The following is a 26,107-nucleotide window of genomic DNA, read 5'->3' on the forward strand; positions in this document are numbered from 1 at the left end:
AGGGCGCCACAGAACTAAGTCGGAAAGAAAGGAAGGGGAAGTTGGAATGCTCATCCATCAGGGTGCCAAGTGGAAGAGAGTAAATTCACGATGTCAAGAACATCTTTGGTCATAGGTACAATGAATGGGAAAGAAACTTGGCTGGGCGTTAAGTATTTGTGGATCGGAAAAAATTGCACAAAGAAGAATGCAGAGTTAGTGGAATGCATTAGCGCTGATATTAAGGGTTTCGGGAATGGTGCTGAAATTGTCCTATTAGGGGACATGAATTCCCACATACAGGATTTATATGGCTGTACCGACAATAACGGGAAGTCAATTCTAGACCTTTGTGAGCAACATAACCTCGTTAGCGTAAATACAGGGCATATGTGTGAAGGACAGATCACGTGGGAAGTGGGAAACCGGCAATCGACCATTGATTACTGTCTGATGACAGAAGGAATTCATGCTAAGTTGAGAGAAATGGTGATCGATGAGGAAGGGTTTACCAGCATAGGAAGTGACCATAAACACATCATTTTGAAAATGGGATATGTAATTGGGAAAGAGAGCAAGGAGAGCAAAATCACCAGTCCAAATTTGAACGCTCAAAGCTCAGTTGAGGAGCACTCAGTTAACGAAGAACTTGGCAAATAGCCAAGAGTGGGAATATCGTGAGCTTCCAAGTGTAATAACGACAGAAATACGGTAAGAGAAACAACATGTTCGTTAAAAAGGAAAGAAGAAACCGAAAAGCTGGTGGTACAAGGAGATACGAGAAACGATCGCCGAACGACAGAAAACATCTCGAGAGCACAGGCAGGCAAAGAAGGCGCAGTTGCCGCAGCATGAAGTAACCAGTAAATGGGAAATGTAGCGGGAGAAAAACTCTATGGCTCAAATACTGGTGCAAGCAAAATGAAAAGGTAAAAGCGAATGTTGGCTGTCAGAAATGTGTGAGAGAAAGAAGGCCGCACCTACAATATTTAGTAGCGATACAAAATTATTAGGCAGGAAGTCAACAACAATACAACAACATATCTTAGACGAAGATGAAAACAGACTGGAAGGAGAAGCGGCAATAAATTACATCCGAAAAGTAACATCCCAATCTTTCCAAGGCAATGACGAGGTTGTATTTGAAGAAAAAAAAGAGCATGGAAGAGACCCAAGTGGAAGAGCAGCTGGTGCTGACAAATTTAAACTGGAAGAAAGCGTAAGAGAAAATTCCTAAGCGCACAGCCACAGGGCTAGACGAGGTTCCCGTTAGGCTGATAAATGAACTAGGACGAAAAAGTAAGGAAGCTCTGGTGAATGCAGTGGAAAAAACTTTAAAAGATAGACGAATACCAGACAGTTGGCGACAAAGTAGAATGAATTCAATTTGTAAAGGTAAGGGGGAGAAAGCCAGAATTCACTCGTATATACCGTTGACGATTTCATCGGTAATATACAGGCTAGCAATGCAGGCGATCAAATTAAAGCTTCAAGCATGGGCAGATAATAATGGCATTTTGGGAGAGCTGCCGAATGGCTTCAGAATAGGTAGGTGTTTGGATGATAACTTGTATGTTCTTACTCAGTGTATTGAAATGTCAAAAGCAGAAAGCAGACCATTGTATGTGGCCTGTTTAGACATTACAAGAGCCTACGACAACGTATACCGCAACACTTTGTCGGATATTCTGTAAGAGGAAGGCTTAGGTAACGATTGTCTACAGCTTTTAAGAGAGATTTACCTAGAAAATACCGTTTGCGTTGAATTGGAAGGGATGAGGAGCGAGGAGAAAGTTCATACCAACAAGGGACTGAGGCAGCCGTGCCCTTTATCCCCGCTGCTGTTTATGATGTACATGGTGAGAATGGAGAGGGCGCTAGAAAGAAGTAATATCGGGTTTAATCTCTCATACAAACAGGCGGGTACAATAGTAGAGCCGCAACTCCCAGGTTTATTTTATGCGGACGACATAGTGTTGTTAGCTAATGAGCAAAGCGATTTTCAAGGTCTGGCTAATATCTGTAGGCAAGAATGCAACAATTTAGGTTTGAAATTTAATGTTAGAAAATCAGGTGTTACGGTATTCAATGAAAACAGTGAACAGACAGTGGAGGTACAGGGCCAAGAAATACCTCGGATAACAGAATATAAATACCTTGGTATATGGATAAATGAAGGCAATAGATATATGGACGAACCATAACACAAGACGAACCATAACAGTACAGGGGATGAGAAACACAGCCATAATGAAGCACAGAGCGCTATGGGGATACAATAGGTACGAGGTCCTCCGAGGTATGTGGAAAGGTGTAATGGTTCCAGGACTTACTTTTGGAAATGCGGTTGTTTGCTTTAAATCAGGGGTACAATCAGGACTCGACGGGAATCAAAAGTCAGTGGGTCGCCTCGCATTGGGCGCTCACGGGAAGACTACAAATGAAGCTGAGCAGGGGGATATGGGCTGGACTAGTTTTCAAGGGAGGGAAGCTCGCAGTAAAATTCTGTATAAAAAACGGCTGAGGAATATGGAAGAAACTAAATGCACTGGGAGAGTGTTCATGTATCTGTACAGGGAAAACCTTGATTCACAGTGGAAGAAAAGAACTAGGAAGCTTACCAGCAAGTATGCGGCCTATAGGCTGGACAGCACAGCAACGAAGAAGGTCAAGCGGAAAGTCAGAGAGGCTGAAATAATCTCATGGGTGGCGGCAATGGAAAAGAAACCTGCCATGAGTAACTACTTAAGAGGAAAAAACGAAATCAGGAAAGAAACCATTTATGATAACCCAAAGGGAAGCGCATTACTTTTCGAAGCGAGATCGGGATGCCTTAGAACACGCACCTATAAAGCGAGATATAAGAAGGAAGAAGACGCATGTGCTCGCTGCGGTAAAGCTAGGGAAACGACGGAGCATGTTTTATTAGAATGTGAAGACGTCTACCCAGCGGTCAATTTAGGCACCACTGGCCTCTTAGAAGCCCTTGGGTACAGCGGGAGTAGTGGTAAAGCAAACATGCCCGCAATAGGCATTAATAAGAGGCGATTGGAGGATTGGTGAAACAAAAGTGGGGAAACGACAAAAGGCGGAGACGTAGGCAAGCACAGTTCGCAATAGGGGATCAGAAAATTTTGGGCGTGGTAGTTCAGAGTTCTTTTCTTTCTTTTTTTTATTGTTTAACCTGGGTAGGACATTAGGCTGTTTATTAGCAAGAGCTTGGTGGCACAACCTACCGCCCCGTCCGAAAGTGGGCTCTCATAACATCCATCCATCCATTAAGGATACCCTCGCGATCAACCAACGACGCACCGCGTGACCTTCCTAGCCACCAACTATCCGTTCCCGAGCATCCTGTCTAATGAAGAGCCGAAGTTCCAGGTCTCCGCTATGTGCCGAATGGCCACAAAGAAATCTTTGACAGGTTGTCTTGGCATCTGGTTATGTGAGAAAAATTTGTAGGATTTGGCTATTTAGTTCTTGCTGGGTGCTCAATGTTCTTGCAGTAAGACGAGCGCTTCGTTGTACGTAAGTTCGTTCACCTTCATTGGCGCGCAGCGTCCACTAACGACGGCCACGGTGTGGGTACTAAGCTCTACTACGAGCAGCGCTCGCTTCTTTATTTTGGTTCATGGTGCCACTACTTTTGAACAAAGCTTCTAACTGTAATTCATATGGCGGCTTCCATATCAGCCATACGTCTGCAGCTTCCTCGGAGTGCGGTGGGCTTGTTTATTCGGCTGCTGTGGCTTCCCGTGGGGGAGGGGGTGAGTCGGTTGGGCGGCTCGTCCCACCCTCGTCGCCACTGAAACGACCACGTGCTTCTAGAAAAAAAAACAAGAAAGAATGTGCACTGCGGGTAGCCGTGCACAATATAAAGCAATTGGTCAGGAAAGGGAAGCGACAGAGCGGAGGTTAGGGAAAGAAAGCGAGAAAGAAGAACATTTGAACCGACAGGAGTATAAATGAATTAATTCTCTGGTTTTACTTGCCATACCCATGATACGATTATGAGTCACGCCGTACTGGGGGACTCCGGACTAATATTGACCACCAAGGGTTCTTAACGTGCTCCAATAGGCGTTCTTGCATTTCGCCCTCATCGAAATACGGCCGTCGCCGCATTTTACCATCGCACCCTAACGCTTAGCAGCGCAACAGCATAGCCGCTAAGTCAGTGCGGTGAGTAGCGACAGGAGTATGGCATCGGCACGCGTTAAGTGTAAAGATACGACATTAAGCATTTTCGTAATCGTTTTTTGATTGTGAGTAAGTAAGTAAGTGTTTTACTTACAGTAAGCAATACACAAAGCTTACTGCAGGGGCAGGGGCTAAAGGCAATCTAACCTGACAACAGAGAAAAAAATGATTGCAGTACATCAGTTTCAGGAAAATAGACAACTAGCAACTTGCAAAAGTACACTTGACAAATCACATAAACAAGAGATAAATTTACATAACAGCTTTAAATAATCGCACAGAAGAGGTCGTGCACGCCAAATATATAGCTACGCAAAATAAATTCCAAAAAACTGGAAACTTAGAACGCATGAGGATGCACTGAAATTACATTAGACATGGAAACACTCAGAATACTGATTTTCGAATGATCTAAGCATTGGTCGAGGCATGAAAATCCCCAGGTGAACGTTGATAGTGTATGCATGTGGTAATTAATAAGTTCATTGCTTTTTTTTAAATACAGCACTACTTGCTTTATAGTTCAATCGATCTGCAAGGATATTCAAAAGATAATGTGTCTGGTACACAGCATTTTGTTTTACGTAATTAGTTCTTACTATAGGTGCTCGTATCTTTTGTTCCCCTAAACAGTAGTATGGTTTTTCGATGCGGCTTTGTTCATATAATTTATTTTGTTGAAAAACTTGGAGCAATTTAAAATAGTGCAACTGATCAACGCTGAGCATGGAATGCTTTATGAACAGTGGAGCGGTTGGCGGGTCTTGTAATTTTCCCCTGTACTTTTCTAAACGGCGCAATATTTTCTTCTCCATAGTAATAAGTCTATGGTAATTTCTTTGCGATATTGTTCCCCAGACTAATATCCCATAGGTCACCTTAGAATGAAAGAGTGCATAGTACAAATTTAGTTTTAACCTTAATGGGATTAAGTCTACTGTTTTGTGAAAACTACCATCTATTCGCGCTAATGTGGTAATCACATGATTTACATGTGTGTTCCAGTTTAATTCCTCCTGAAACCACACACCAAGAAATTTTGTTCCCTAACGTGTGTAATACAATTTCCTTCAAATGAGACACGTATATTACTTATAGGCTTGTTTATAGCTAGGAATCTCATATAGGTTGCTTTTTGGCATATAAGCGTAGCTTCAGGCCTATTAAATTGTCTGATGAAAAGAAAACGTTTGTATCATCAGCGTACATAAGTTCAGGGGAATCAGGAATTTCTACAATATCATTTATATAAGCAAGGAACAGTAGTGGCCCGCCTATGGACCCTTGGGGGACTCCTTGGTTTAACTTTATCTTTTTAGACATTGTGCTATTATTTTCCACGAATTGATAGCGATCTTCAAGGTAACTTTTGAAGAGTTGAAGTGCGACTCTGCGCACTCCATACCTCGATAATTTCTTAATTAACAGTTGGAATTGTCTGGAGTCAAATGCTTTTTGAAGATCAAGAAAGAGCCCAAGAGTGTATTTTTTTCTTTTCCATATGGTCGATTATCTTATCCTTGATATATAATAGAGCTTGATCCGTTGACTTATTTTTTTTAAACCCATATTGACTCTTTGTTATTATTTGATGTTTATCAAAAGAGGATGCAAGTCTATTGTAAATTACTCCTTCAAATATTTTTGATATTGTTGGAAGCACAGATATTGGTCGATAATTTGCTAAACTATTGATATCACCACGTTTATGTACTGCAGTGACTTTTGCCACCTTTAACTGTTCCGGAAATACACCGGCAGTGAGGATGAGGTTGATAATATAGGCCAATACATCGCATATCAATGGTGATATCAATTTCAACTCAGCAGAACCTATTTTATCAATCCCTGATGCAACATTGTTTTTAAGCTTTCTGATTAGGTTTTCTACTTCAACCGGATCTGTGGGTACCAAAAAAAAATAGAATAAGGCACAGTAGACTTATCAGCAGTTGGGGCACTTTCCGCATTTCCATCGGTTGCAACATAGGAGCCCACGTTTATAAAGTGTTGGTTCATGAGATTGGCCAAATCTTCGCCGCTGAGTGTTTCGGCATTAATTGTGAGGTTCTGTGTACTATGACAGCCTTTATTCTTGTTCGTTAGCCCATTTATGACTTCCCATAATTTCCTCTCATTGTTGTTAATTTTTTTCAAATAACTTTTCATAGTAGTTCGTTTTAGCGTTCCTTATGTCTGAAGTTAAAACATTTCTACATGCCTTGTATTTAGTGAACGTGTCGGTCTCTCTCGAGTGGATGAAATCGTGGTACAACTTATTTTTTATTTGAACGCGCCTGTAGAGATCAGAACTTATCGAAGGCTTTCTGCATTTTTTATTTATATCACGTGAGAACTCATGAAGTGGAAATGCTGCCTCATAACTAGCATACAACAGTTCTAGGAAGGCGTTATAAGCTTCATCAGGGTTATTTTGCCTATCAACTGAGCTGCAATCTAGGTTATGAACTAAGTGAAAAAAATTTTCCCAAGTTTTGCTGTCTTGAGTTCGATGTAGAAATGTCTGGGTTTTTGGTCTGCAAAGCGAGAAGCAGATAATACCAGAAAGAAGATGGGCATATGATCACTGATGTCACACGAAAAAGCCCCGGTTTTGATATTCTGCGAATTAAAATTTGAACCACATATATCCAGCAGCGTAGCGCTTACTGATGTAATCCTAATTGCTAATGTTATAAAGTTTGCACTTCCATATGTAAGCAAAAGCGTTTCAAAGTCTTTCGCATAGGGATCATTCGAGCAGAGGTCAGTATTCATATCACCCATAATTATGCAAGGACTATTCGAGAGAAAAGTTGATGATAACACAACGTCAAGGAACTGAATATATCTTTTTGGGGGCCAGGGGGGTGAGGTTTATACACCAACTACTAAAAATGCTCCAGTAGACATAGCCCTGCATTCAATATTATCATTCATGACAGAATATTAATCAAGCAGTTCACAAGAAAGCGCATCTTTAAAACAAGTAGCAAGACCTCCACCTTTTTGCTGCTCACGACAAATGATTTCATTTCGATAACCTGGAAGGAACAGTGCATCTTCTTTACAAGTGATCCATGTTTCTGAGAAAACCAGAACATCTAACGCAATTGATAGAAACTGTAGAAAAACAGCAATGTCATCCACTTTTCTTTTTATACTTCTACAATTTATATGTAATGTGGAAAACAAGTTCCTGCTAGAGTGGAATTTACTATTAAATTCTGCAACATCATAATACTTGCGGTTATTAACAAGATCAGACATAATAAACCGTTTTCAATTTCGTATTTCACGTTGCGTGTTCAATTCCCTATTTTAGTCAGGCTTGCCTAATCCCCAATGTCTATCACTCCAGAACCTTCATCTTTGCGTGCTAGCACTTTGCCACCAGATGGCCAGACAAATTTTCAGTCAGTTTCTTTTTCTGTATTGCCGCTGCAAGCAAAGCCTTGCCCCTCTGAGTCAAATGCTCCTTTACAAAAATGAGCATTTTCTTCTTATCCCCAAACACAAAACTATCAAGCCTTTTCTTTCTACACTTCGCCTTAATATTGTCACGTTTTGTTCTTTTGACAAAACGAAGGATTATCTTCTGCACACCTGGTTTAGGAGTGTGAATCCAGTGGCATGTGTCGATGTCAGCCGGATCAATCATGGTGCCGACTGCTTCCCCTATCTTTGTGACAACAACCAGTGGATCATTTCCCACCGGGGCACCTTTTATCTCAATACTGTTTAGGCGCTGATACTGCTCCAGCTCATTGCATTTTTGTGACAGATTCTCGTTGTTACGTTTAGGCTAAATACGCTTGTTTTGGGTGAATGTTTGTCAATGTTTATTACTCTACTACACCCTGTGCACGTATATTTTACAATATAAAAAACAAAATCTATGAATTCTCATGTTCCGTCGAGGGTGCAACGCCCGTGCTTCTAATAACGTCACTGTTGCGAGACGACTAGCCAGGGGGCTCCTGCGGCAACATGTCGCTCGCACATATTATGAGAATACCAACGATTAAGCTTGCAATTTGCTCAGTGAATTACCCTTCGGTTGGGACTGCCCGATTTTTTTGGGGCGAAAACGTCCGCAGAAACGACAAACATTATGGACGCTGACGCATTGTCACTGAACAGAATGGTATCCTTGCTTTCCTTGCAGCTATTTTTGATGTGTCTCTTGAGGGACCTTTTTTCCATGAATTACCAAGCTTATTTGTGACAGTGAAAAACGCTTTAGCACCAGTATTGTAGGTCGTATATTGTTATTCTCTGAAACACCACGGGACATTTCCGCAGAAAAAGAAACTCGCAGTTTCGCCAGAAAGGCGAAGGTCAATGGCGACAGCGAATTCGTAGACAGCTATACAAAGTAAGGATTGCACATATATTGGCCTTATAAATTAGATGCCTCCGCTTGCCATTAAATAACACGCATGGTCTCACGTGCACATGTAAATATGATAACATCCTTCATATTTAAAACAGCGCCAAAAACACGGACAACGGAGGACACAGGACGAGCGCTGTCCTGTGTCCGCCCTTGTACGTGTTTTTGGCGCTTTTTTAAATATGATAGGATCCGTACCAACCTGGCTCGCAGCCAAACATTTGTTGATGATAGCATCTCGCTCGATGACTGTGGACACTCACTGCCAGAAGGTTGGCGTGAACAAATGCGCCAGCAGCAGCGACCGATATGACGTTTGTGCTGGCTCTCCCTTCAACGCCAGCTAAGTGGCGATAACGCAGAAAACACGAAGATATCAGCACTCAGCATGCACTGTCACCATTGCTGATCGGTTTCCAGATAGGGCGCGCTTCCCTGTGCTCAGCCGCACTACAAGCAGCCGCCACTAGCGCGCCTCCATACCGCGTTTCTTGGTGCAGGATGGCGACACGATCGGTTGCGGAGCAGTACTGAGCCGGAGCACGTAGAGTCTAGCTATGACCGATACCGGAAAGTTAGTTTGTTTACCAGCTGACGTTATCATCATCATCATTTATTAACCCTTAAGGATCCTAAACAGGACATTACATAGGAGGGGGGGGTAGTGTTCAAATAACATATAATGGAGCGAATCCTATGCCACAATGAATCAACTACGTTATAAGGATAGAACGCGCGCACACACAAAAAGATACAGTAAGGAGCAATGGAAAACACAAGGAAAAAAAAAGTAGAACAAACATCCTTCCATAGAAGGATGTGCGGATTTCTCATTTTCGCAGTTTGTAGAATAACCTGCATTGCAATATTCACATCTCATCTTAAAAACAAAGATGGAACGCTTACTGAAAAGCAATACAGCTTCCAGCCCAGCAGGTAACTCCTCGTTTTTGCTACGCTTTCGCTTACACTTACAAACTTATTTCGAACAAAGGTCACACATATGGTGTATACTCATGCTTACGGAGTTGGCCTTCAAAATGCCTGACGTATTTTTTTCATGTAAAACTAAAGCGGCATAATACTGCTTAAAGATAGATGAGAAAACGAGGTGAGTTACTACGGCGGTGTTGCCAATAACTAAACCTTCTCTATTGATTCAGACATAAATTATGCTTGTACGACGTGGCCGGAAACAGTCTTACATTAGCAGGCGCACACTCTGCGAGTGTCAAAAAAGAAGCTTGAGTGCTGTTTTCAATGAAGGCCGCGTATGGGGAATGTCCAAGTGGGCGATATGAAATAATGCTTGTGTGCTTACATTTAGGTACACGTTAAACAATTTTACGTAGTAGCTCTGCGGAAAGCCACAAGGTGGAGAAAAGTAATGAATAAAGGGAAAATGAGACATCCATTCGTTCGAGGCAATTGCTACAAAGGAAACCCATATGGGTTCCTCGAAAGAAAAGCCTCATAGTTGAAGAAAAATTCGTCCTAGTCCGGGACTCGAACCCGGGATCACCACCTTTCCGAAGCAGCCGCTCTACCACCTGAGCTAACCAGGCGGCTAGCAGATGGCAGGGCAAAGTCAAATTTGTCGACAACACGAAGCAAAGGCAAGAGTTTGACGTAGTAGTTGTGCGGAAACCCGCAAGGTGGAGAGAAGTAATGAATAAAGGGAAAATCAGACATCCACCTTTTCGTAGCAATTGCTACAAAGGAAACCCATAGACATTCCTCGAAAGAAAAGCCTCATAGTTCAAGAAGAGGTTGCTTCGTGTTGTCGACAAATTCGACTTCGCCCTGCCATCTGCTAGCCGCCTGGTTAGCTCAGATGGTAGAGCGGCTGCCCCGGAAAGGCGGTGGTCCCGGGTTCGAGTTCCGGACAAGGACGAATTTTTCTTCACCTATGAGGCTTTTCTTTCGAGGAACCCGTATGGGTTTCCTTTGTAGCAATTGCTACGAACGGGTGGATGGATGTCTGATTTTCACTTTATTCACCTTAAAGAATGCAGGCGGCCAAAACCAGTTGGAAGTTTATCACTACGGCTAATAATTCGATCGTTGTTTTGCCACGGAATATCTCATAATTTATTTTATTTAATGAGTAAGAAGCAATAGCAAAATACATTGTACCTAGTTTAAACGCTGATAAATGAAAACTGTCATTGTAGCCGTCTAGCCTACACTATAAACCTATCCATTCGGCTTGTGAAAAGTTCTTGCCTGTAGTATATAGTATAGTGATTCCTGCCAGTATAAGCATAGTGCCTAATTTTTTTGCCGCAAAACATGCGTACTTTACGTTCTATTATGCAAGGACCCAAAGATGAGCACAAAATAATGAGAAAGAGATGCACACTGACACATCTTAGTAAAAGAAATGGGAATGTTTGTTGCCAAGGTACTTAGCTGTAACTTGAGTAAAACCAGAGGAGGGCGGCTTGGAAAGCTCAAGGCAGCTCATCAATGCATTCATCTGCCCATAGACATAGCAGGCGACGCACATAAGCTTGAGAGCACAGACGAAGTAATGCTTAAATGTTGTGCTGCCTATAAGCATGCGAAACATAACATTCCAACTACGCTAGCTGTGGTTTTACTCCTATATTCTATTCTCCTCGCTACATCCGGGTAGTACAATCAGTGCAAGTATAAATGCTGAGTAGCTACCGGACAAAACTCCACAAAACAATTTTGCTACCACGTCAACGCTCGGTGCATGGTATTGTTGGAAGTGACACATTTGGTTTGAGCAGGCTTCTCGTCGCCTTGAATGAATTATAAATTAGACGACATATTCCTAGTGCATGAGAAGTTTTCCTAAAGAACACCCGCCGTGGTTGCTCAGTGGCTATGGTGTTGGGCTGCTGAGCACGAGGTCGCGGGATCGAATCCCGGCCACGGCGGCCGCATTTCGGTGGGGGCGAAATGCGAAAACACCCGTGTACTTAGATTTAGGTGCAGGTTAAAGAACCCCAGGTGGTCTAAATTTCCGGAGTCCCTCACTACGGCGTGCCTCATAATCAGAAAGTGGTTTTGGCACGTAAAACACCATAATTTTTTGTCCTAAAGAGCATTTCACAGAAAGGCACAATTTCCAGCATCATGTCGTAGATGACCAGTGTTCTTGTCGATTTGTCCCTGTGTTTCGGGGTTGTGGAGAAATCTAAGACATATTTGCCGCATTTCCGCTGAGCTGGTGCACACAGGCACGCGGCAAACAGGCATGACGAAGTATTTTTAGCAATAGACAGTTTCAGTTACACGTACGTAGAGGTTTCACGTACGCAAACGTGAAAAGCCTACGTACCTTACGTTCACGTCATCTGAAACGCTTTTAGCTACACGTGCGCGACGCACGCCAAGAGGGACCCCGTAGCTCCATCTATCGGGAAATGTGAACACGGCGGTAGCCAATTCATTCCTGTCGCCGTGTTTCGATGCGAGCCGTCCGCGCGCGCGCGGCCCGCTAACGCTTGTTCGTGATCATGCGGAACACCCAAGGCGAATTTAAAGTGGTGGTGAAGGCTGGGCCGAAAAGTGGTTTAGCGCGACTGCAGCACAACCAGAGGATGGGGGGCAAAACACTCATATAAAGAAATGATAAAGCTACAAAATTGGAATGTAATCTGCCAATAGAAAAGACCAAATATATTAGCACCTTGTTTTATGAAAGAGGTAAGTCATTTTATTAAAACCTGGCAAATTTTGTATTTTTGCAACACTCTTGACCTGCCCCCTATTCATGAGTGTGCGGTGCATTACAGCCCGTCTTTGCAGGCCTTGTTTCGATACCCGGCTAACCCGGCCACAGTGGCGGGAGCTTACGAAGCGATTTCTTATCGCCAGCTGTCTGCGATGGCGCGCCTGGTAAAGCGTATAAATTTAGCTCGCCGGTCTCAAAATGCTCCTTTTGCGAAGTTTTCGTCGTTCTTGCACGTCGCTTCTTTGTCACCATTCGGTAAGATTTGCAGCCCGCTGCACCGCTCCGGCAGTTTTCTCGGTTTTGTCGTTTCCTTCGGCGTGCGGCCAGTGCGAAGGCTTTTCCCGTCTTTGCACGCTGCGCGCTCTTCTTTTGAAGCGCTTAGCGCTTCATTTCAAGATGAGCTTGCGGCATGTGAAGAAACGATGCTCCGTGGTACACTGCGACAGCGTGGATAGTACCATTGGTGTCACGCTACACCGATTCCCGCTGGACTTTCACAGGTGAGCTCTTGACAGTGTCGTCTGCTCTAGGTATGCGCGATAGCTTCGATATGGTTTCGCCGGGCTGTTCGCTCGTGTTTCATAGCTGTAACCCGTTCGTGCGTACTTGGCTTCATGTTTTCGGGGATATTTATGTACTACACTGCAGGGCACACACTGTCAGTGCTGAGGTGTGCGAAAGAGGCCCACATTTTTCTAATTTGTAGTGAGTTTCATGCAGCTGACTATCGCCAACGAACTTCACACCGGGCTCTCAGGAGCAACCACGTGCACGCTACTGACCGGGAGGCCCATTTAGAACAAAGTTTGCTACCTCACAGCTCTGAGTACGACATTGTTTAGTTTTGCAAAACCATGAAGCCAATTTGAGGATCCCCTCTCAACTGGGAGTATCGAAACTCAGCCTCGTGTATGTGCGCACCTTTGAGGAGGCTTTAACTTGATTCGCTCAGCAGGAGTTATTGCCTGCCTTGGTATTGCTGTCCTACATGTACATGACTGTCAGGGTAATTTTAAACGCACTTCACTCTCGTCACTCGTTGAGCTTAGAAAAGCAGCTAGCCGCGTCTCATGAGGATGAGCGTTACCGCACAGTGGGGCGCAGAGAGCTTGGCGCGAGCATTTACTACCATAGTTCAGATGTAATGCAAGTATAATTTACTGCAGTTAGCAGTGACAGGAATAATGACGCATTGGCGTTTCGAGTATGCGTATTCCTTTTGGCGCAGTTGTATCTAACGTGCATGTTGCATCACGTCCAGGTGCCGAGCGTGGGCGCAGTTCTGCCGCAACGTCAGCCTGGAGAAGGCGCCGTCGCAGCTACGAGAACTCAGGATTTGCTCGAGGCACTGCGAACCATCTGTGTATCTGCCGTCAGGAAGGCTGCGACACGATGCTTTGCCTACTCGAGCAAGCATTGCCGGTAATTTTTGTTATCAAACTTTTAAGGCATTCGCCGCTCTTGAAATGTCAGGTTTTGTTAAAAAATTAAATTTTTTCCTTTTTGTCGTAACCGTAAACAGTCTAGCGTCTTTTGCAAAACGAATTATGTATCTGTCTTGTGGTTGTAAAAATTACAGTAAATTTTTACCTGCACCCTGCTAAACGAAAATGGAAGTATCGCTTTCACGTGAGCACATTTAATGATATACATGTCGTGTGTGCGTGTGCGTGTGCGTGCGCGCGTGTGCGCGTGTGTGCGTGCGCGTGTGTGTGTGTGTATTCGTTTTACGTCTCTTGCATGCAAGTTTAGCGATTCAACCGTTGTCAGTATTTCAATCAACTAGACGCTCACACAAGGGGGTGCTCCAGCCCTTTTATTTGTGTACTTTCTGTATGCCGTGCGACATTGTACAAGGCGTATTTTTCCGCTGTTGGGATCGAAACTTCTTTTCTCCCGGTATGCACTCTACACTGTATGTGAGGTTCGTGACAAATGTCCAACATAGCATAGCATTAGGTTTGTGCTTGTGGTAAGCTAATGGCACAAGCTTAGTAGGCGAAGGGTGCTCAAGCGAATTTCTAGGCACGGGTGCTGAAAAAGTATATTGACGGTGTGAATACTCTTGCCTGATATTTCCGGTAAAAAAAAAGAGTAATGGAAGTGGGATATTTGGTAGTCTGGTATGGCAAAGGGCTCCAAAGGATCTTAACGTGAGTCTGTCAGCCTTCCGGTTCAGGCTGTTTGATGCCGCTAGCCACTTCAGCAACGGAAACCAGGCGACTCTACATGTTTTGCAGCAAGTGGGAGTTGAATCTTTCATATTCACCGTGAAACCTTGTCTCATGAACGGTCCCTGTCGTGTCCAGAGGCCATTCTCGTCCTTCCTTTGATAGCTCAAAAGAAGTGAGGGGGAAAAAAAGGGTGGGCCTTCCTAAATGTTTGATGAATTTTAGTACTCCAGAACTTTGCTTTTTTGTATGCAGAGCTTCTTTTTTCACCTTCAGTCTTATCAGGATGCAATCTTATGCCGACTTGGGCAAGGTACGCTTGGTGAAAAGCTTCTCGAGATATTGTGTGCTCATGTGTTTTGTATCAAAGCACGCACTTAACGATTATAGAAATGCACTAATAATTGTTTGTGTTGTTGCCTTTTACCTCAATATTCATTCTAGCGAAAGCCAATGTTTGTACAGGTTTTTATTTTTTGCGATAATTGCTTACGAATTCATTCTTGTTGCATCTCATTGCGTAGGCCATAGGCTGACCTGCATAATTCTGTAAACAATATGGGGCACATTACTTGATTTGCGAGCTATCGTGTTTGTGTGATAGGCGAATTTCGCACTCTTCAAAGTAAAACATAGCATATGAAAATTGCAAATGATTTACTGGTGCTCCACAGCTGCTGATGACATCAAACTAATGTGCCTAACGATTAAGGGTGGTAAACAGAATTTTATTTCATTGGATAAGCATTTTTCTTTCTAGAGTGATGACAATGTGAACCGCATGCTGTGGAAGCTATAGTTCTTTGGAAATTATTTACTACAAAGGTACTGAATTCTCTTTTCTCTCCGCAATAATGTTGCCATTTCAGACACCTCAAGCGAATGCAGCAGCGACATGGGCTGTTCACAATCACTGAGCGAAACTTCGGCATCAGTGCGCCGGGCTGGAGAACCAGGTGAGCAGGGTTGTATGCATAACTGACATAAATCTTTTGAAAATGGTGACGACTGAAAGCTCATTGGACTGCTTCCTATGATAGCTGCTGTCTCCGGTGAACCTGTTTCCAAGGGGTACGTCCAGAGTCGGCTGTTCCAGTCGCTGCTACTCTTCCAAGAAGGTGATTGTTATTTCGTATCTGCTCGAACAGCCTGAAGAGGTATGGCTCAGAAATATGCTACAATTCCTTGTCTGTGCGCTGTGCAGATGCAGATGGTGCCAGCCCTACTGGTTCTACGCTGAACCAAGCTTGTTCCCACGCCAGTGGCTTCATAATAGTTCAGTGTAAGTGTTAATTCCGCCTGTGGTGCTTAGTTATTATTTGTGCATTGTTGGGTTGCTGGCTTCCCTGTCAGAACTGTGCTGTCGCTATATTTTGTTCTTTATATTCTGTGGGCGCAGCTGACCACACATATGCAGGACCAAGCACTGAAGCAAGAGCTTCATCTCTGGAATCTGGCACGGCAGGGGTGGCCGCAACACTGTCAGCGAGTGCTGATCTGTCACCAGGAGCTCCGTTCAGCAGTTCGCCTCTTTCTTATGAAGGTTAGCAATTTTACAACGCTTTCGCAATATTGCGCACTTTTTGGTGCTACAGCACTACATGCAGCTATGACTAAACCCGACGTAGCAACTTATTGCTCTTCCGTCGACTCTGTACGTTGCAGGATCTTTCACCAGCCCCATCAATGAAAGGCGGCCACTGCAGAAACTTCGAGCCAAGCTCAGGCAGCTGCGTAACCACAACAAGAGGCTGCAAGGACTGCTGCTTCAGCGCCGTCGCATGAATACCACTGCCAAATTGGTAGATATCTGCGTGAGCATTTAACACCAGCTGTTGCTGCTTTTGTTGAAGCTCAGTTAAAGATGCACAATGTCAGCAGGTTTGGCCGTCGATGGTGCAGCCAAAACAAAACCTTTGCTTTAGGTTTTACTTCCACAGCCCAAAAGGTTAGAGATATTGCAGGAAACTCCTGAAACTTCCATCTGTTAGGTCACTGCAGCTGTGGCTTGCACGCGTACCATTGAGGGTTGGATTTTATCCTGAAGTTTTTGATTTGATCGAGAAACGGGCAGAGTCTTTTCCACGGCAAGACAGGGCTTGCACCATAATTTTTGATGAAATGCATGTTTCAAAGGAGCTGTCGTACAATCCAGTGTCGGACAGATTTGAAGGCCTTGAAGAGTACAGTGCAGCACAAGGTCCAAATCTTGCAAACAAGGTGCTTGTGTTCATGGCCAAAGGAATATGTACGCCGTGGAAGTAGCCTCTTGGCTACTTCTTTGCAGATAAGGCAGCGCCTGCAACTGTTCTGCATGACCTTCTCTTCAAATGACACAAAATGTTGGTTGGAGCTGGATTGCAGCCTGTGGCTGTGGTACAGCCACAGGCTGTACCACAGCCACATACCCTCAATATGTACCCTCACTCAGTGAAAAGACGTCATTACTTCGTGGCCTTATGAAGGAAAGCATGGTGTTTGAATGGACATCAGCGCACGCGCAGGAATGGGCTCAGATCTGCGAAGCACTGATACACCCACCGCTTCTAGCACTCTTCGATTCAAAAAAGGAAACGAAGGTAACGGCAGACGCCTCGGGAACCGGCATTGGTGCCGCCTTATTGCAAAAGCACGGAAACGACTGGCGTCCAGTCACGTACGCATCGCGGGTTCTCAGTGAGAGTGAAACGCGGTATGCTCAAATCGAAAAGGAGGCGCTCGCTATAGTTTTTGCGTGCGAAAAGTTTCATCAGTTTGTGTATGGTCGCAGGATCCTGGTCGAAACTGATCACAGGCCACTGATTGCTATCGCTCAAAAAAGTGGCAAACGATATCGGCGCACATGCGCGATAGCCCATTCTGATACACAGGGGAACCAAAATGTTTCTCTGTTTTCGAAACTTGTGACCCCTGAAAAGGCGTACTTAAGTGTGAATGGTGAACCGCTTTTCTTTATTTTTGATCCACCGCATTTGCTCAAGTGCTTGCGCAATATGCTCTTCAAGTATGACTTCAGGGTAGGCAGTGACACAATTAAAAGCTCGTACATACGACAGGCTTATGAGAAGAATCGAGAAATGCAAATTCAGTCCATCCCAAAGTTGAGTGCCCGGCACTCTAACTTTTGCTTCGAAGATGTCTGTGAAACTCGCAGCACAGGTATTCAGCAATCATTGCGCTGCTGCATTGTGCGCATTGGTAACATTCCAACAGTTGCCATCAGAGGCTATCCACACAGCCAGATTTGTTGAGAGGATCGATAGACTCTTTGACAGCCTAAATACTTCACAGAAGCGGGGAAAGTCTCCGTATGCATCTGCAATTTGTGCAGGATCTGTGCATGAAGAGTTTTTGAAAGAGTGTATTGCAGTTTTCGAAAACATCGAAGTTCTAGGCTGTGCGCGGCAGCCTCTTTGCATCCGTGGCTTCTGCCAAACTATGAGGGCTGTGCTGCTGTTAAGGAGCCACCTGGCCTCTCGCTATTGTTTGACATACTTCCTTACCACGCACCTTAACCAGGATGCACTTAAAAACACCTTTGCTATTGTTAGGTCGAAATCTGGATGGAACAGCAACTCGTCTTGCCGGCAGTTTCAAGCAGCATTTACGCATCTTTTAGTTAGCAACCTTTTCAAACTGTCGGAAAGCAGCAACTGTGCTGAAGACATGTCTAGCCTTCTAGCCACTCTCCCAGTTTGTTTATCTAAGTCTGCTCCTTCTCTCTCTACAGCTGCCACATCTATGCCAGTTGCAGTAGACGTTTTGCCATATGATTATCAGTCTCCAATACTAGAGAACAACGTTGTCTATTTTGCTGGCTGGCTTGCCTACAAGTTTATGAATGATCACAGGTGTGTTACAGGGCCACATACGTGCGAGGTGAGGCTAGAAAATGCCGCCTTTGCCGATCAGAGCCAAGTTCTCTTGTACTTAAGTGTCAAAAATCCTGGAGAAGGTGACTTTGGGAGCCTGTCAGTTCCTACACCCTCGTTTGTAGCTTTCATCAATGCTTGCGAGCAGGTTTTTGTCGCATCTAGTTCCAATATTGTGGGGAAAAGAACAAGTAGGGCATGATCTGTGCATGTTGCTTCATGCCAAGGTAGAAAAATCGCTGACTGTGTGTGGTGATGACGTTTATGATGGTTTGTTTGCCCTGTTCGTCAGGGTGAGGCTGCATTGGCTTGCACGCAGAAAAAATCTTGAACTGCACAGTCAAACTACTAAACGGAAAGCCACGAAGCAAGCACTGAGGCTAAGCAAATGAAAAGGATGCAATTCCCGAGCTGTTGGCTGAATATTTTGTGAAGTTGCAGGCTATTATGCAGCCTGTGCAAAAATCAGCTGAGTCTGGTTTAACAGAAGCAAAGGGTTTTTTTCTTGTTCACAGCCTGGTTTTATTCTTTTATTTTTTACTTGTGTATTTTGATTTGCTAGGATGTGACGTGGTTGCTCACAGGGGCAATGGTTTAACAATGTAGCATCTTTCATCGTTCATTCCACTATGTCACTCTTTTAGGGTAATTTTATGCCATGTACAGCCTGTTCAAGTGTCACCTATGTACTTGTGCAATATTGTCAGATAAAACGCCATACCGATAAAGCGAATGCCTCTGAAAGGAGACTTTCTAGGCAATGGATTAACCTAGTTTCCGTGGCGCTGGGATTAATTTTTCCACCTGCTCGCCCCCCCCCCTGCAGTTCCGTGCTGGCAGGTATAATGAAATCAACCATTGTCATCATAACTACCACTTGGCACCACTGGCTACCAGGCCACCTTTTAGCAGGCTAGTTGCATCTCAGAGTTTTTAGTAGGATCTTTGTCAGCGCAACCAACAGAACAGCGCTGGACTTTTATCTGGCTATATTGTAGCGTACAGTACACTGATTACATGCTTTACTGCCCCGCGAATGTCCTTGCACTTCACTGTACGCTGTACTTCATGTGTACTTTTGTTGACGTAGAAATACTTCAAATTCGTCCGGCTAACGACTAGAAGTACTCTGGAGATGGTACGCCGGCTCAATGTATGGTATTTGCTCCTACGTTGAGCACGTTTGACGGTGCTAAAGCTGGCTTTAACATTGCCTTGCAGATGTAAACGCACCTGCTATACTCTTTCAGCTGAAGAAATTAAATGTGAAGAATAATCCGAGTGTGCTCTATGGTCTGTGTTGATGCGCCTACTTATGTCATGTTATGTTTGCTTCAATTGAAGCTGTCGTAGTATTGTTTTCTATACTTTTCAATTTCCTAACTGACAACGTTCGTGGCACTTCAGGGCTTTTTCCTATCTGCACTGTGACTATTGAGATGATTAGCCAACTTAAACAATACTGCTTGTGCTGCCTGTGACATGTATGTTTGTTTGTGTGCCAAGGGTGTGCTTTGTGACTGTATTTGTTTGGTTGCTGCAATAAACAATGAATATGAAACTATGAAAACCATACTTGCCGTACACTCTATTGCGAACTGTGCACTTGAGCCAGTGCTTTGTGCATCATACCTTGCTGTACTCAAAAGCTCTCAAAAGTACTAGCACCAGTATTTGCATTACGAATCATGCATGCTTCGCCAGTGTCTGGAAGTGTTGCTGCCTTTCTATGCTGCCCCTCCTTTACCAGTCACTTTCATTGCGTTCCCAATTGCACATTAACAAGGCCATAGCTAGCAGGAACTCGAGCACATTTGACTGGCAAAGGTTGGGGCGCGCTGAAAGGCAGCAACCTTCGAGAGGTACGGGCTCGAAAACGCGGATTCTACAGAAAGATCGCTTTATAATTCGCGCCAAAAGCATACGTATGCGTGACGTCATTCTACGTCACGTTTGCGTAGTTTGCCCCCCCAAAATCCAGGGGGCGCTGGAGTGCCCACGAGCCGCCATTTTTTGGACCAATGGGCGTCTATGGAGCCTTCGCTACCAGTACATCTACTTTGGAACACCCGCGCGAAGCTGTCTACGCGCGGAAGAAACGCACGCAAAGAATTGAATCTCACGTACGTCCGTGAGAGGCGCGCGCGCGCCCGCTACTTTCTACGCATGCGCACTGCTCACACGTAGAAGCTCTACGTACGCAAAGCCTCTACGTACGTGTAACTAAAACTGTCTACTGTCTAATAAAACTGTCACGCACCTTTCAGCCCACGTCGCAAGCCCGGGAAATCAACTTTGAAAATACGTGCGCAGAACTGTGGAAATTACGAACATCAGGCAACACGACCGCGTTACACTGACTAATGCACGCACAGGATCAGCCGCTTCAACGGCTAGGCCACCCTATGGCGCAGGTGTGGCGCGGCGTCCTCAGAGGATGTCACCACGTTGAACGGCGGGACGTGGTGCTGCCATCAGGGCACCCTGACCATTGCCGGTGAAAAACGCGTAGCATCCCCCTCCTCTTTCTCTTGTGCCTGGTGCGTCACGGAAGATGCCGCATTTCATCCCCGCCTTTATCTCTTCTGCACGCCAGATCGAGTCACCATCCTCGGCTCACCTTCGCTCACAGCATGCGACGCGTGGCCACGATGCTCTCGCACTCGAGCTTTATGGGGAACATCGCGTAGACGCCGGAGCCGTAAACGCACTTGGAGCGTCTGTGGAATTGCATTCTGAATTAAGCGTACCAAAGCATTTCAACACTTGCACAGGCTCCCGTGCAAAATGACGAAAGAGCTAACAAGTACTTTTGTCCTATGCTTTCACAGAATATACCCGAGCGTGATTCCCTACGCTGCTAAATTTTGGAAAACACAAGTCCTTAATTCGTGCCCGGGAACAAATAAGAGAGCCACAATCGTATCCTTTTCACCAAATGTAGACCGAGACAAGGTGTATAGATACTGTAAGAGGCAGTGCTGATTACATTTTCAACAAGGGTATGATCTACCATTCGATGTCTTTGTTTGAAGGAACTCATGCTTTCTGCACATTTTTGAAAAGCGGTGACAACTTGAGAAGTGGGTCTTCAGGGACTGCAGTTTCATTTTTATGGTTGTGGTACGATGTTGGTACGATGACATACTATCGAAACAGCCTGAGAACGCGTCAGAAAACGAGAGAATGCATGACGCGGGCGCTGACAAAGCACCCACACGGGCACAGCCCCGTATCGTGCGTGCTCTTATTCTTTGCTTTGAGCACTGTTTCCAATACTACGTGAAAAATGACCTTTAAAAATGCCACGTGGTTAAGATAACTTCTTTCATTGTAGGCACCCACTTTTACGTACGAGCAGACGATTACCCAAACATGTTTCCTATTTGGGCACAAATTAATTTGATTCGTGGCTTTGAAACTGAGGGCCATCCACAGTGCATTCGCTGTTAAGGACATCGAAACCCAGCACGTAATTTAAACAGACTGCTCGCCCACACAGTCGGATGGGATTCCCACTGCCCCGACAAAAAAAAAAAAAAATGAGTGGCCCACTGTACCTTCAATACAACTGGACAAGAAATTGTGCTAAACTCATATGCAGCAGGCCATTGCAAACTTTTCTTCAGCAGCAGCAGCGAACGACGATTTTGAAAGCGATGTGGCAGCAGAGTTGCACTCAACTAAGGCCTTCTGATTCACAAAATGACGTATATTTCCTCTTCACCAGAATGAAACAAAAAGGAAAAGTGAGTGAATAGGAAAGCACGCGTTACCATTATACGCGTAGGAAAGGTAACGCCTACTTTTACTCAGTCTAGTGAGGGCACGGCACGTTTCGCTTTATCCACGCTCCAGCCATTATTTTAATTAGCCGAAGTCAATTAGGCCCTGGCCAAGTGGAAGAAACTTGTGCTACGATATGTAAAATCTTTATTCAGGCCTGGAATGCCCTCAAATATAGCTTTACCTCATCGCGAACACTTAAGACACAAACTACTCGAAGGAAATTCAAGCACCTGCAGCATATTTTCTTGCAACGCGGCAGCTTCCCTGTACCGAAACCCTGTTGCACAGATATTTTTATTAGAAGTAACGTTCAGTACTAATGTACAAAGAAGCATCTTGAAGGCAGAACTTTAAGCGCTGCCAGCGCCAATTGCTGAAAAAAATATGTATAGCGCAAACGTCCTTCTTTTAACTGTACCACTACTTTCCAATGAACATAATATAAGCATAACTTACACGTCTCATTAGAACCACCACAGTCATAAAGTACCAGCGCATACGGAAACGTCTCCAAGTAATCAGCCTAATTCAATGCGTTAGCCTGGTTTTAAAGGGCGGAGCGTTTCGGTGCTTTTTCTATTCCTAACAACCACCCAAATATACCTGCCCCTGTTGAGTGTGTTTCTATTTGTTTGTAACATATATTCATAATATTGCAGTATATGCGCTATATAGATGGAAGTAGGCAATATATTGCTCAGCACATGCAACACTCTCCTCGTAGGCAATTGTTCTTGCAGGATTTCCTAGCCCCCCAAGTCGGAACCAAGCTGCACAGAATTTGGGGTGCCTGAGCACCGATTCGAGGGCCCTGGGGATCACTCCAGCACTGACTGCTGGCTGCGGCGAATGAAGATAGAAGCACTGGGTTCATTAGCACGTGAAAAATTGGACAGTTTTATTTGCTAGCCCGGTCTCGCCACTTCCCGTCCACCCCCTCCCCGGCCTTTCATCCATCCCACTGAACAGCATGTGCACACCGCTGACCCAAGCATGGCTGTGTTTGTATGCACTGCGGAAGGAGGGAAGGCAATCTACGAGGAAGTGTCATCAGAGTGGGCGCGATAATTACGTTTAATTGCCCTCGCAGGCTTAGCGTAAGTGAGCCAGCCAGGACGTCGAAGACGACTGGCGCCAAATGGGCGTCACTGATTGGATGGCTTTGTCGACGGTCCTTGCTTATCTGTCCCTGCGGGGCTACAAGTGAATGAGAAGTGTTGACCATTGCTTGTTAGCAAGTGCACGATGCAGACTGCTAGCGCACCTCCAGAAAGCCACTTTCCTTTCGTTTGGTTGCGCGCACTCGATGCTTGCGCCATAGCCCCCCCCCAAAAAAAGAAGAAGCAAGACACAACATCGCCTGAATTTCGACGAGTAGCCATTTCGAGCGGCGCAAACAGTGGGCCACTAGCCCTGATTTTCGTAACAACTGCTGTGTTACTAAAGCAATACTTTTGTCGCACATATTTCTCACGTCAAAAGAATTGTTTACATAATGTGTATGTATGTACATATTTATTTACGTAAATAAATAAAACAAAACAAATATCCACCTGCAGTATTCGTTCACGCTACCACCAGGACAGAAACCCGCTACTCTAATGATTACGCCACACAGGCTATATTTCTTTTATTGCCGGTTTTGTATTATTACATCAACAACAAAACCTTTGGTAAACGAACATAAAGCAGCAATTTTTCAACAAGTGCCTGCCTTACTGGACAATATTAGCATTCGTCGAGCGCTGTCGAGGGTTCCACCCTGATAGTCACGAAGGTACGATCCCTTGCGCTTTCTGAATTTCTGCGAATCTCGACATGCATTCTCGAAAATACATTCAGGGATACCGAGCATCTGGCTCGCAATGAAACTCAGCCATTAGGGAGCGCCATAGGCAGCGAAGGCGAGTAACATAAGGTGAACACGGCAATCCATCATGGCTTGCTATAACCAAATATCTGATACTCCATGAATCTAACATAAGATCTTCATTAACTGTTCTCTGAAGCACGCCCTAAAAATAGACGTCCTCCTGAAAACGTAGAAATGCGTGGCCTATAGTTTCTTGTGCGACCGCCAAGGCACGATCTTCTAAAAAGGTTTGTTAGGCAATATACAAATCTAGAGCTAAAGAAACAGACTAAGTTATTCAGTTACTTCAGAAGGATCGACATTTGGGCGGGTTGGTACTGGTTGAACATCTTCAAGGGGCAGGGCAAAAAGACAATGACGGAAGGCAGGAACACACAGGACAGCGCTGAACTCACAACTAACTTTATTCGAAGGCATACATACACTTAAGTACACAACCCATAGCCACGTGCTCTCCCATCTATGGCGTCATTAACAGTGCGCAGGCAAAAAACACGCAAAACCAGTTAGTCTAATGCTACGCTATGAAGCGGCTTAAAAATTCAAAATCACTATCATGCTAATTTATCGATGGAATGCTTACACAACGCGACCCTTTTTTCCTCATATAGAAGGCCTCAATAATCTCCACCCGCCGTGGTTGCTCAGTGGCTATGGTGTTGGACTGCTCTGCAGGAGGTCGCGGGATCGAATCCCGGCCATGGCGGCCGCATTTCTATGGGGGCGAAATGCGAAAAAACACCTGTGTACTGAGATTTAGGCATACGCGAAAGACTCCCAGGTGGTCGAAATTTCCGGAATCCTCCATTACGGCGTGCCTCATAATCAGAAAGTGGTTTTAGCACGTAAAACCCCATAATTTAATTTTTTTCAATAATCTCCCTCGTAGTCTGATTTTTGGGCTTGGAAAGTATTGTGGTGGCGTGGTGTATTGTGGTGTGGGAAAGTATTGGAGTGCACCCACGCTCAGAGCAATGCCGCGCGACATGCGAGTAGGCCTTACCCGGTAGTGAGCGCCTATGTTCACACAATCTAATATTGAGGCAACGACCTGTTTGACCGACGTATACGTGACCGCAGGAAAATGGAAGTTCGTAAACAACTCCCATTATACAGTGCACAAACGGGGAAGTATGCTTAACCGTACAGCCTTTCCCAGCATGAGCAGAGGCAGCCTGGGCCAATTTCCTATCGATCTTACCTCATATTTTGATCAACTTGTTAGGGGCAGAAAAAACAACCTTTATATCAAATCTGCCTCCTACATTCCTGAGATTATGTGATAGTTTATGCACATATGGAATTACAACAGGTTTTTTTTTCTTGTCGGCAGGCTCCAGGTTATTCATTCTTGTGGGTGCTCCTAGTTTTACACGTTTGACAAGCTTCTGTACTGTCATGCGGATACCATCCTCTCGAAAACCTGCCGCTCTCAAACGCTCCAGTTGTGTTAAGAAACTCTTAGAGGTCTTGTGAAAACACGATTTCTAAAGTGCGGAAAATAGAACTGAAAACTCAATGCCGTTTTTTACCACCTTTTGAATGTGCGGAGTGAAAATTTAAAATTGATTTTTTTGACCTTGGGCAATACATCCAGCACACATGCGTATCAGTTAGCTTGAGCCTCCTATTATAAATTGTAGTTCGTTCTTATCCGGCACTTCATGTGTGAAAACTAACCCTGAGCCACATTTGTGGAATACTTGAAGTACATTATGAACCATTTGTTGGAGATTAGTACTCTTCACAAAGATCAGAAAATCATCAACATATCTTAGCACTTTCAATGTTCGGTCATCTAGGTTACTTTCTATACTTCTGTCTACGCTACCTAGGAAAATGTTAGTTAGTACCGGTGCAGCCTTGGACCCAATGCAAATGCCGTAGCGTTTCAGAGCGGCAGGTTTTCGAGAGGATGCTATCCGCATGACAGTACAGAAGCTTGTTAAACGTGTATAATTGAGAGCACCCACAAGAATGAATAATCCAGAGCCCGCCGACAAGAAGAAAAAACTGGTTGTAATTCCATATGTGCATAAACTATCACATAATCTGAGGAATGTAGCAGGCAGATTTGATATAAAGGTTGTTTTTTCTGCCCCTAACAAGTTGATCAAA

At 44.5% G+C, this 26,107-nt stretch overlaps 1 protein-coding gene and 1 pseudogene across 1 annotated transcript; both read left to right on the forward strand.

The window, feature by feature from the left end:
* The first annotated feature begins 12,653 nt into the window (after positions 1 to 12,653).
* On the forward strand, positions 12,654 to 16,778 carry LOC135915551 (uncharacterized). The gene is made up of 7 exons (XM_065448671.2): positions 12,654 to 12,784; positions 13,546 to 13,706; positions 15,325 to 15,411; positions 15,496 to 15,573; positions 15,660 to 15,737; positions 15,855 to 15,998; positions 16,121 to 16,778. Exons 1-7 carry the CDS (start codon positions 12,681 to 12,683, stop codon positions 16,279 to 16,281), a joined length of 813 nt encoding a protein of 270 aa, XP_065304743.2. The 5' UTR covers positions 12,654 to 12,680; the 3' UTR covers positions 16,282 to 16,778.
* A 666-nt stretch (positions 16,779 to 17,444) lies between these two features.
* On the forward strand, positions 17,445 to 19,892 carry LOC135915550 (uncharacterized; annotated as a pseudogene).
* Positions 19,893 to 26,107: the final 6,215 nt, after the last annotated feature.

This window comes from Dermacentor albipictus, chromosome 8 (genome assembly GCF_038994185.2).
Source record: "Dermacentor albipictus isolate Rhodes 1998 colony chromosome 8, USDA_Dalb.pri_finalv2, whole genome shotgun sequence".
In the NCBI taxonomy this organism is placed as follows: Eukaryota; Metazoa; Arthropoda; class Arachnida; order Ixodida; family Ixodidae; genus Dermacentor; species Dermacentor albipictus.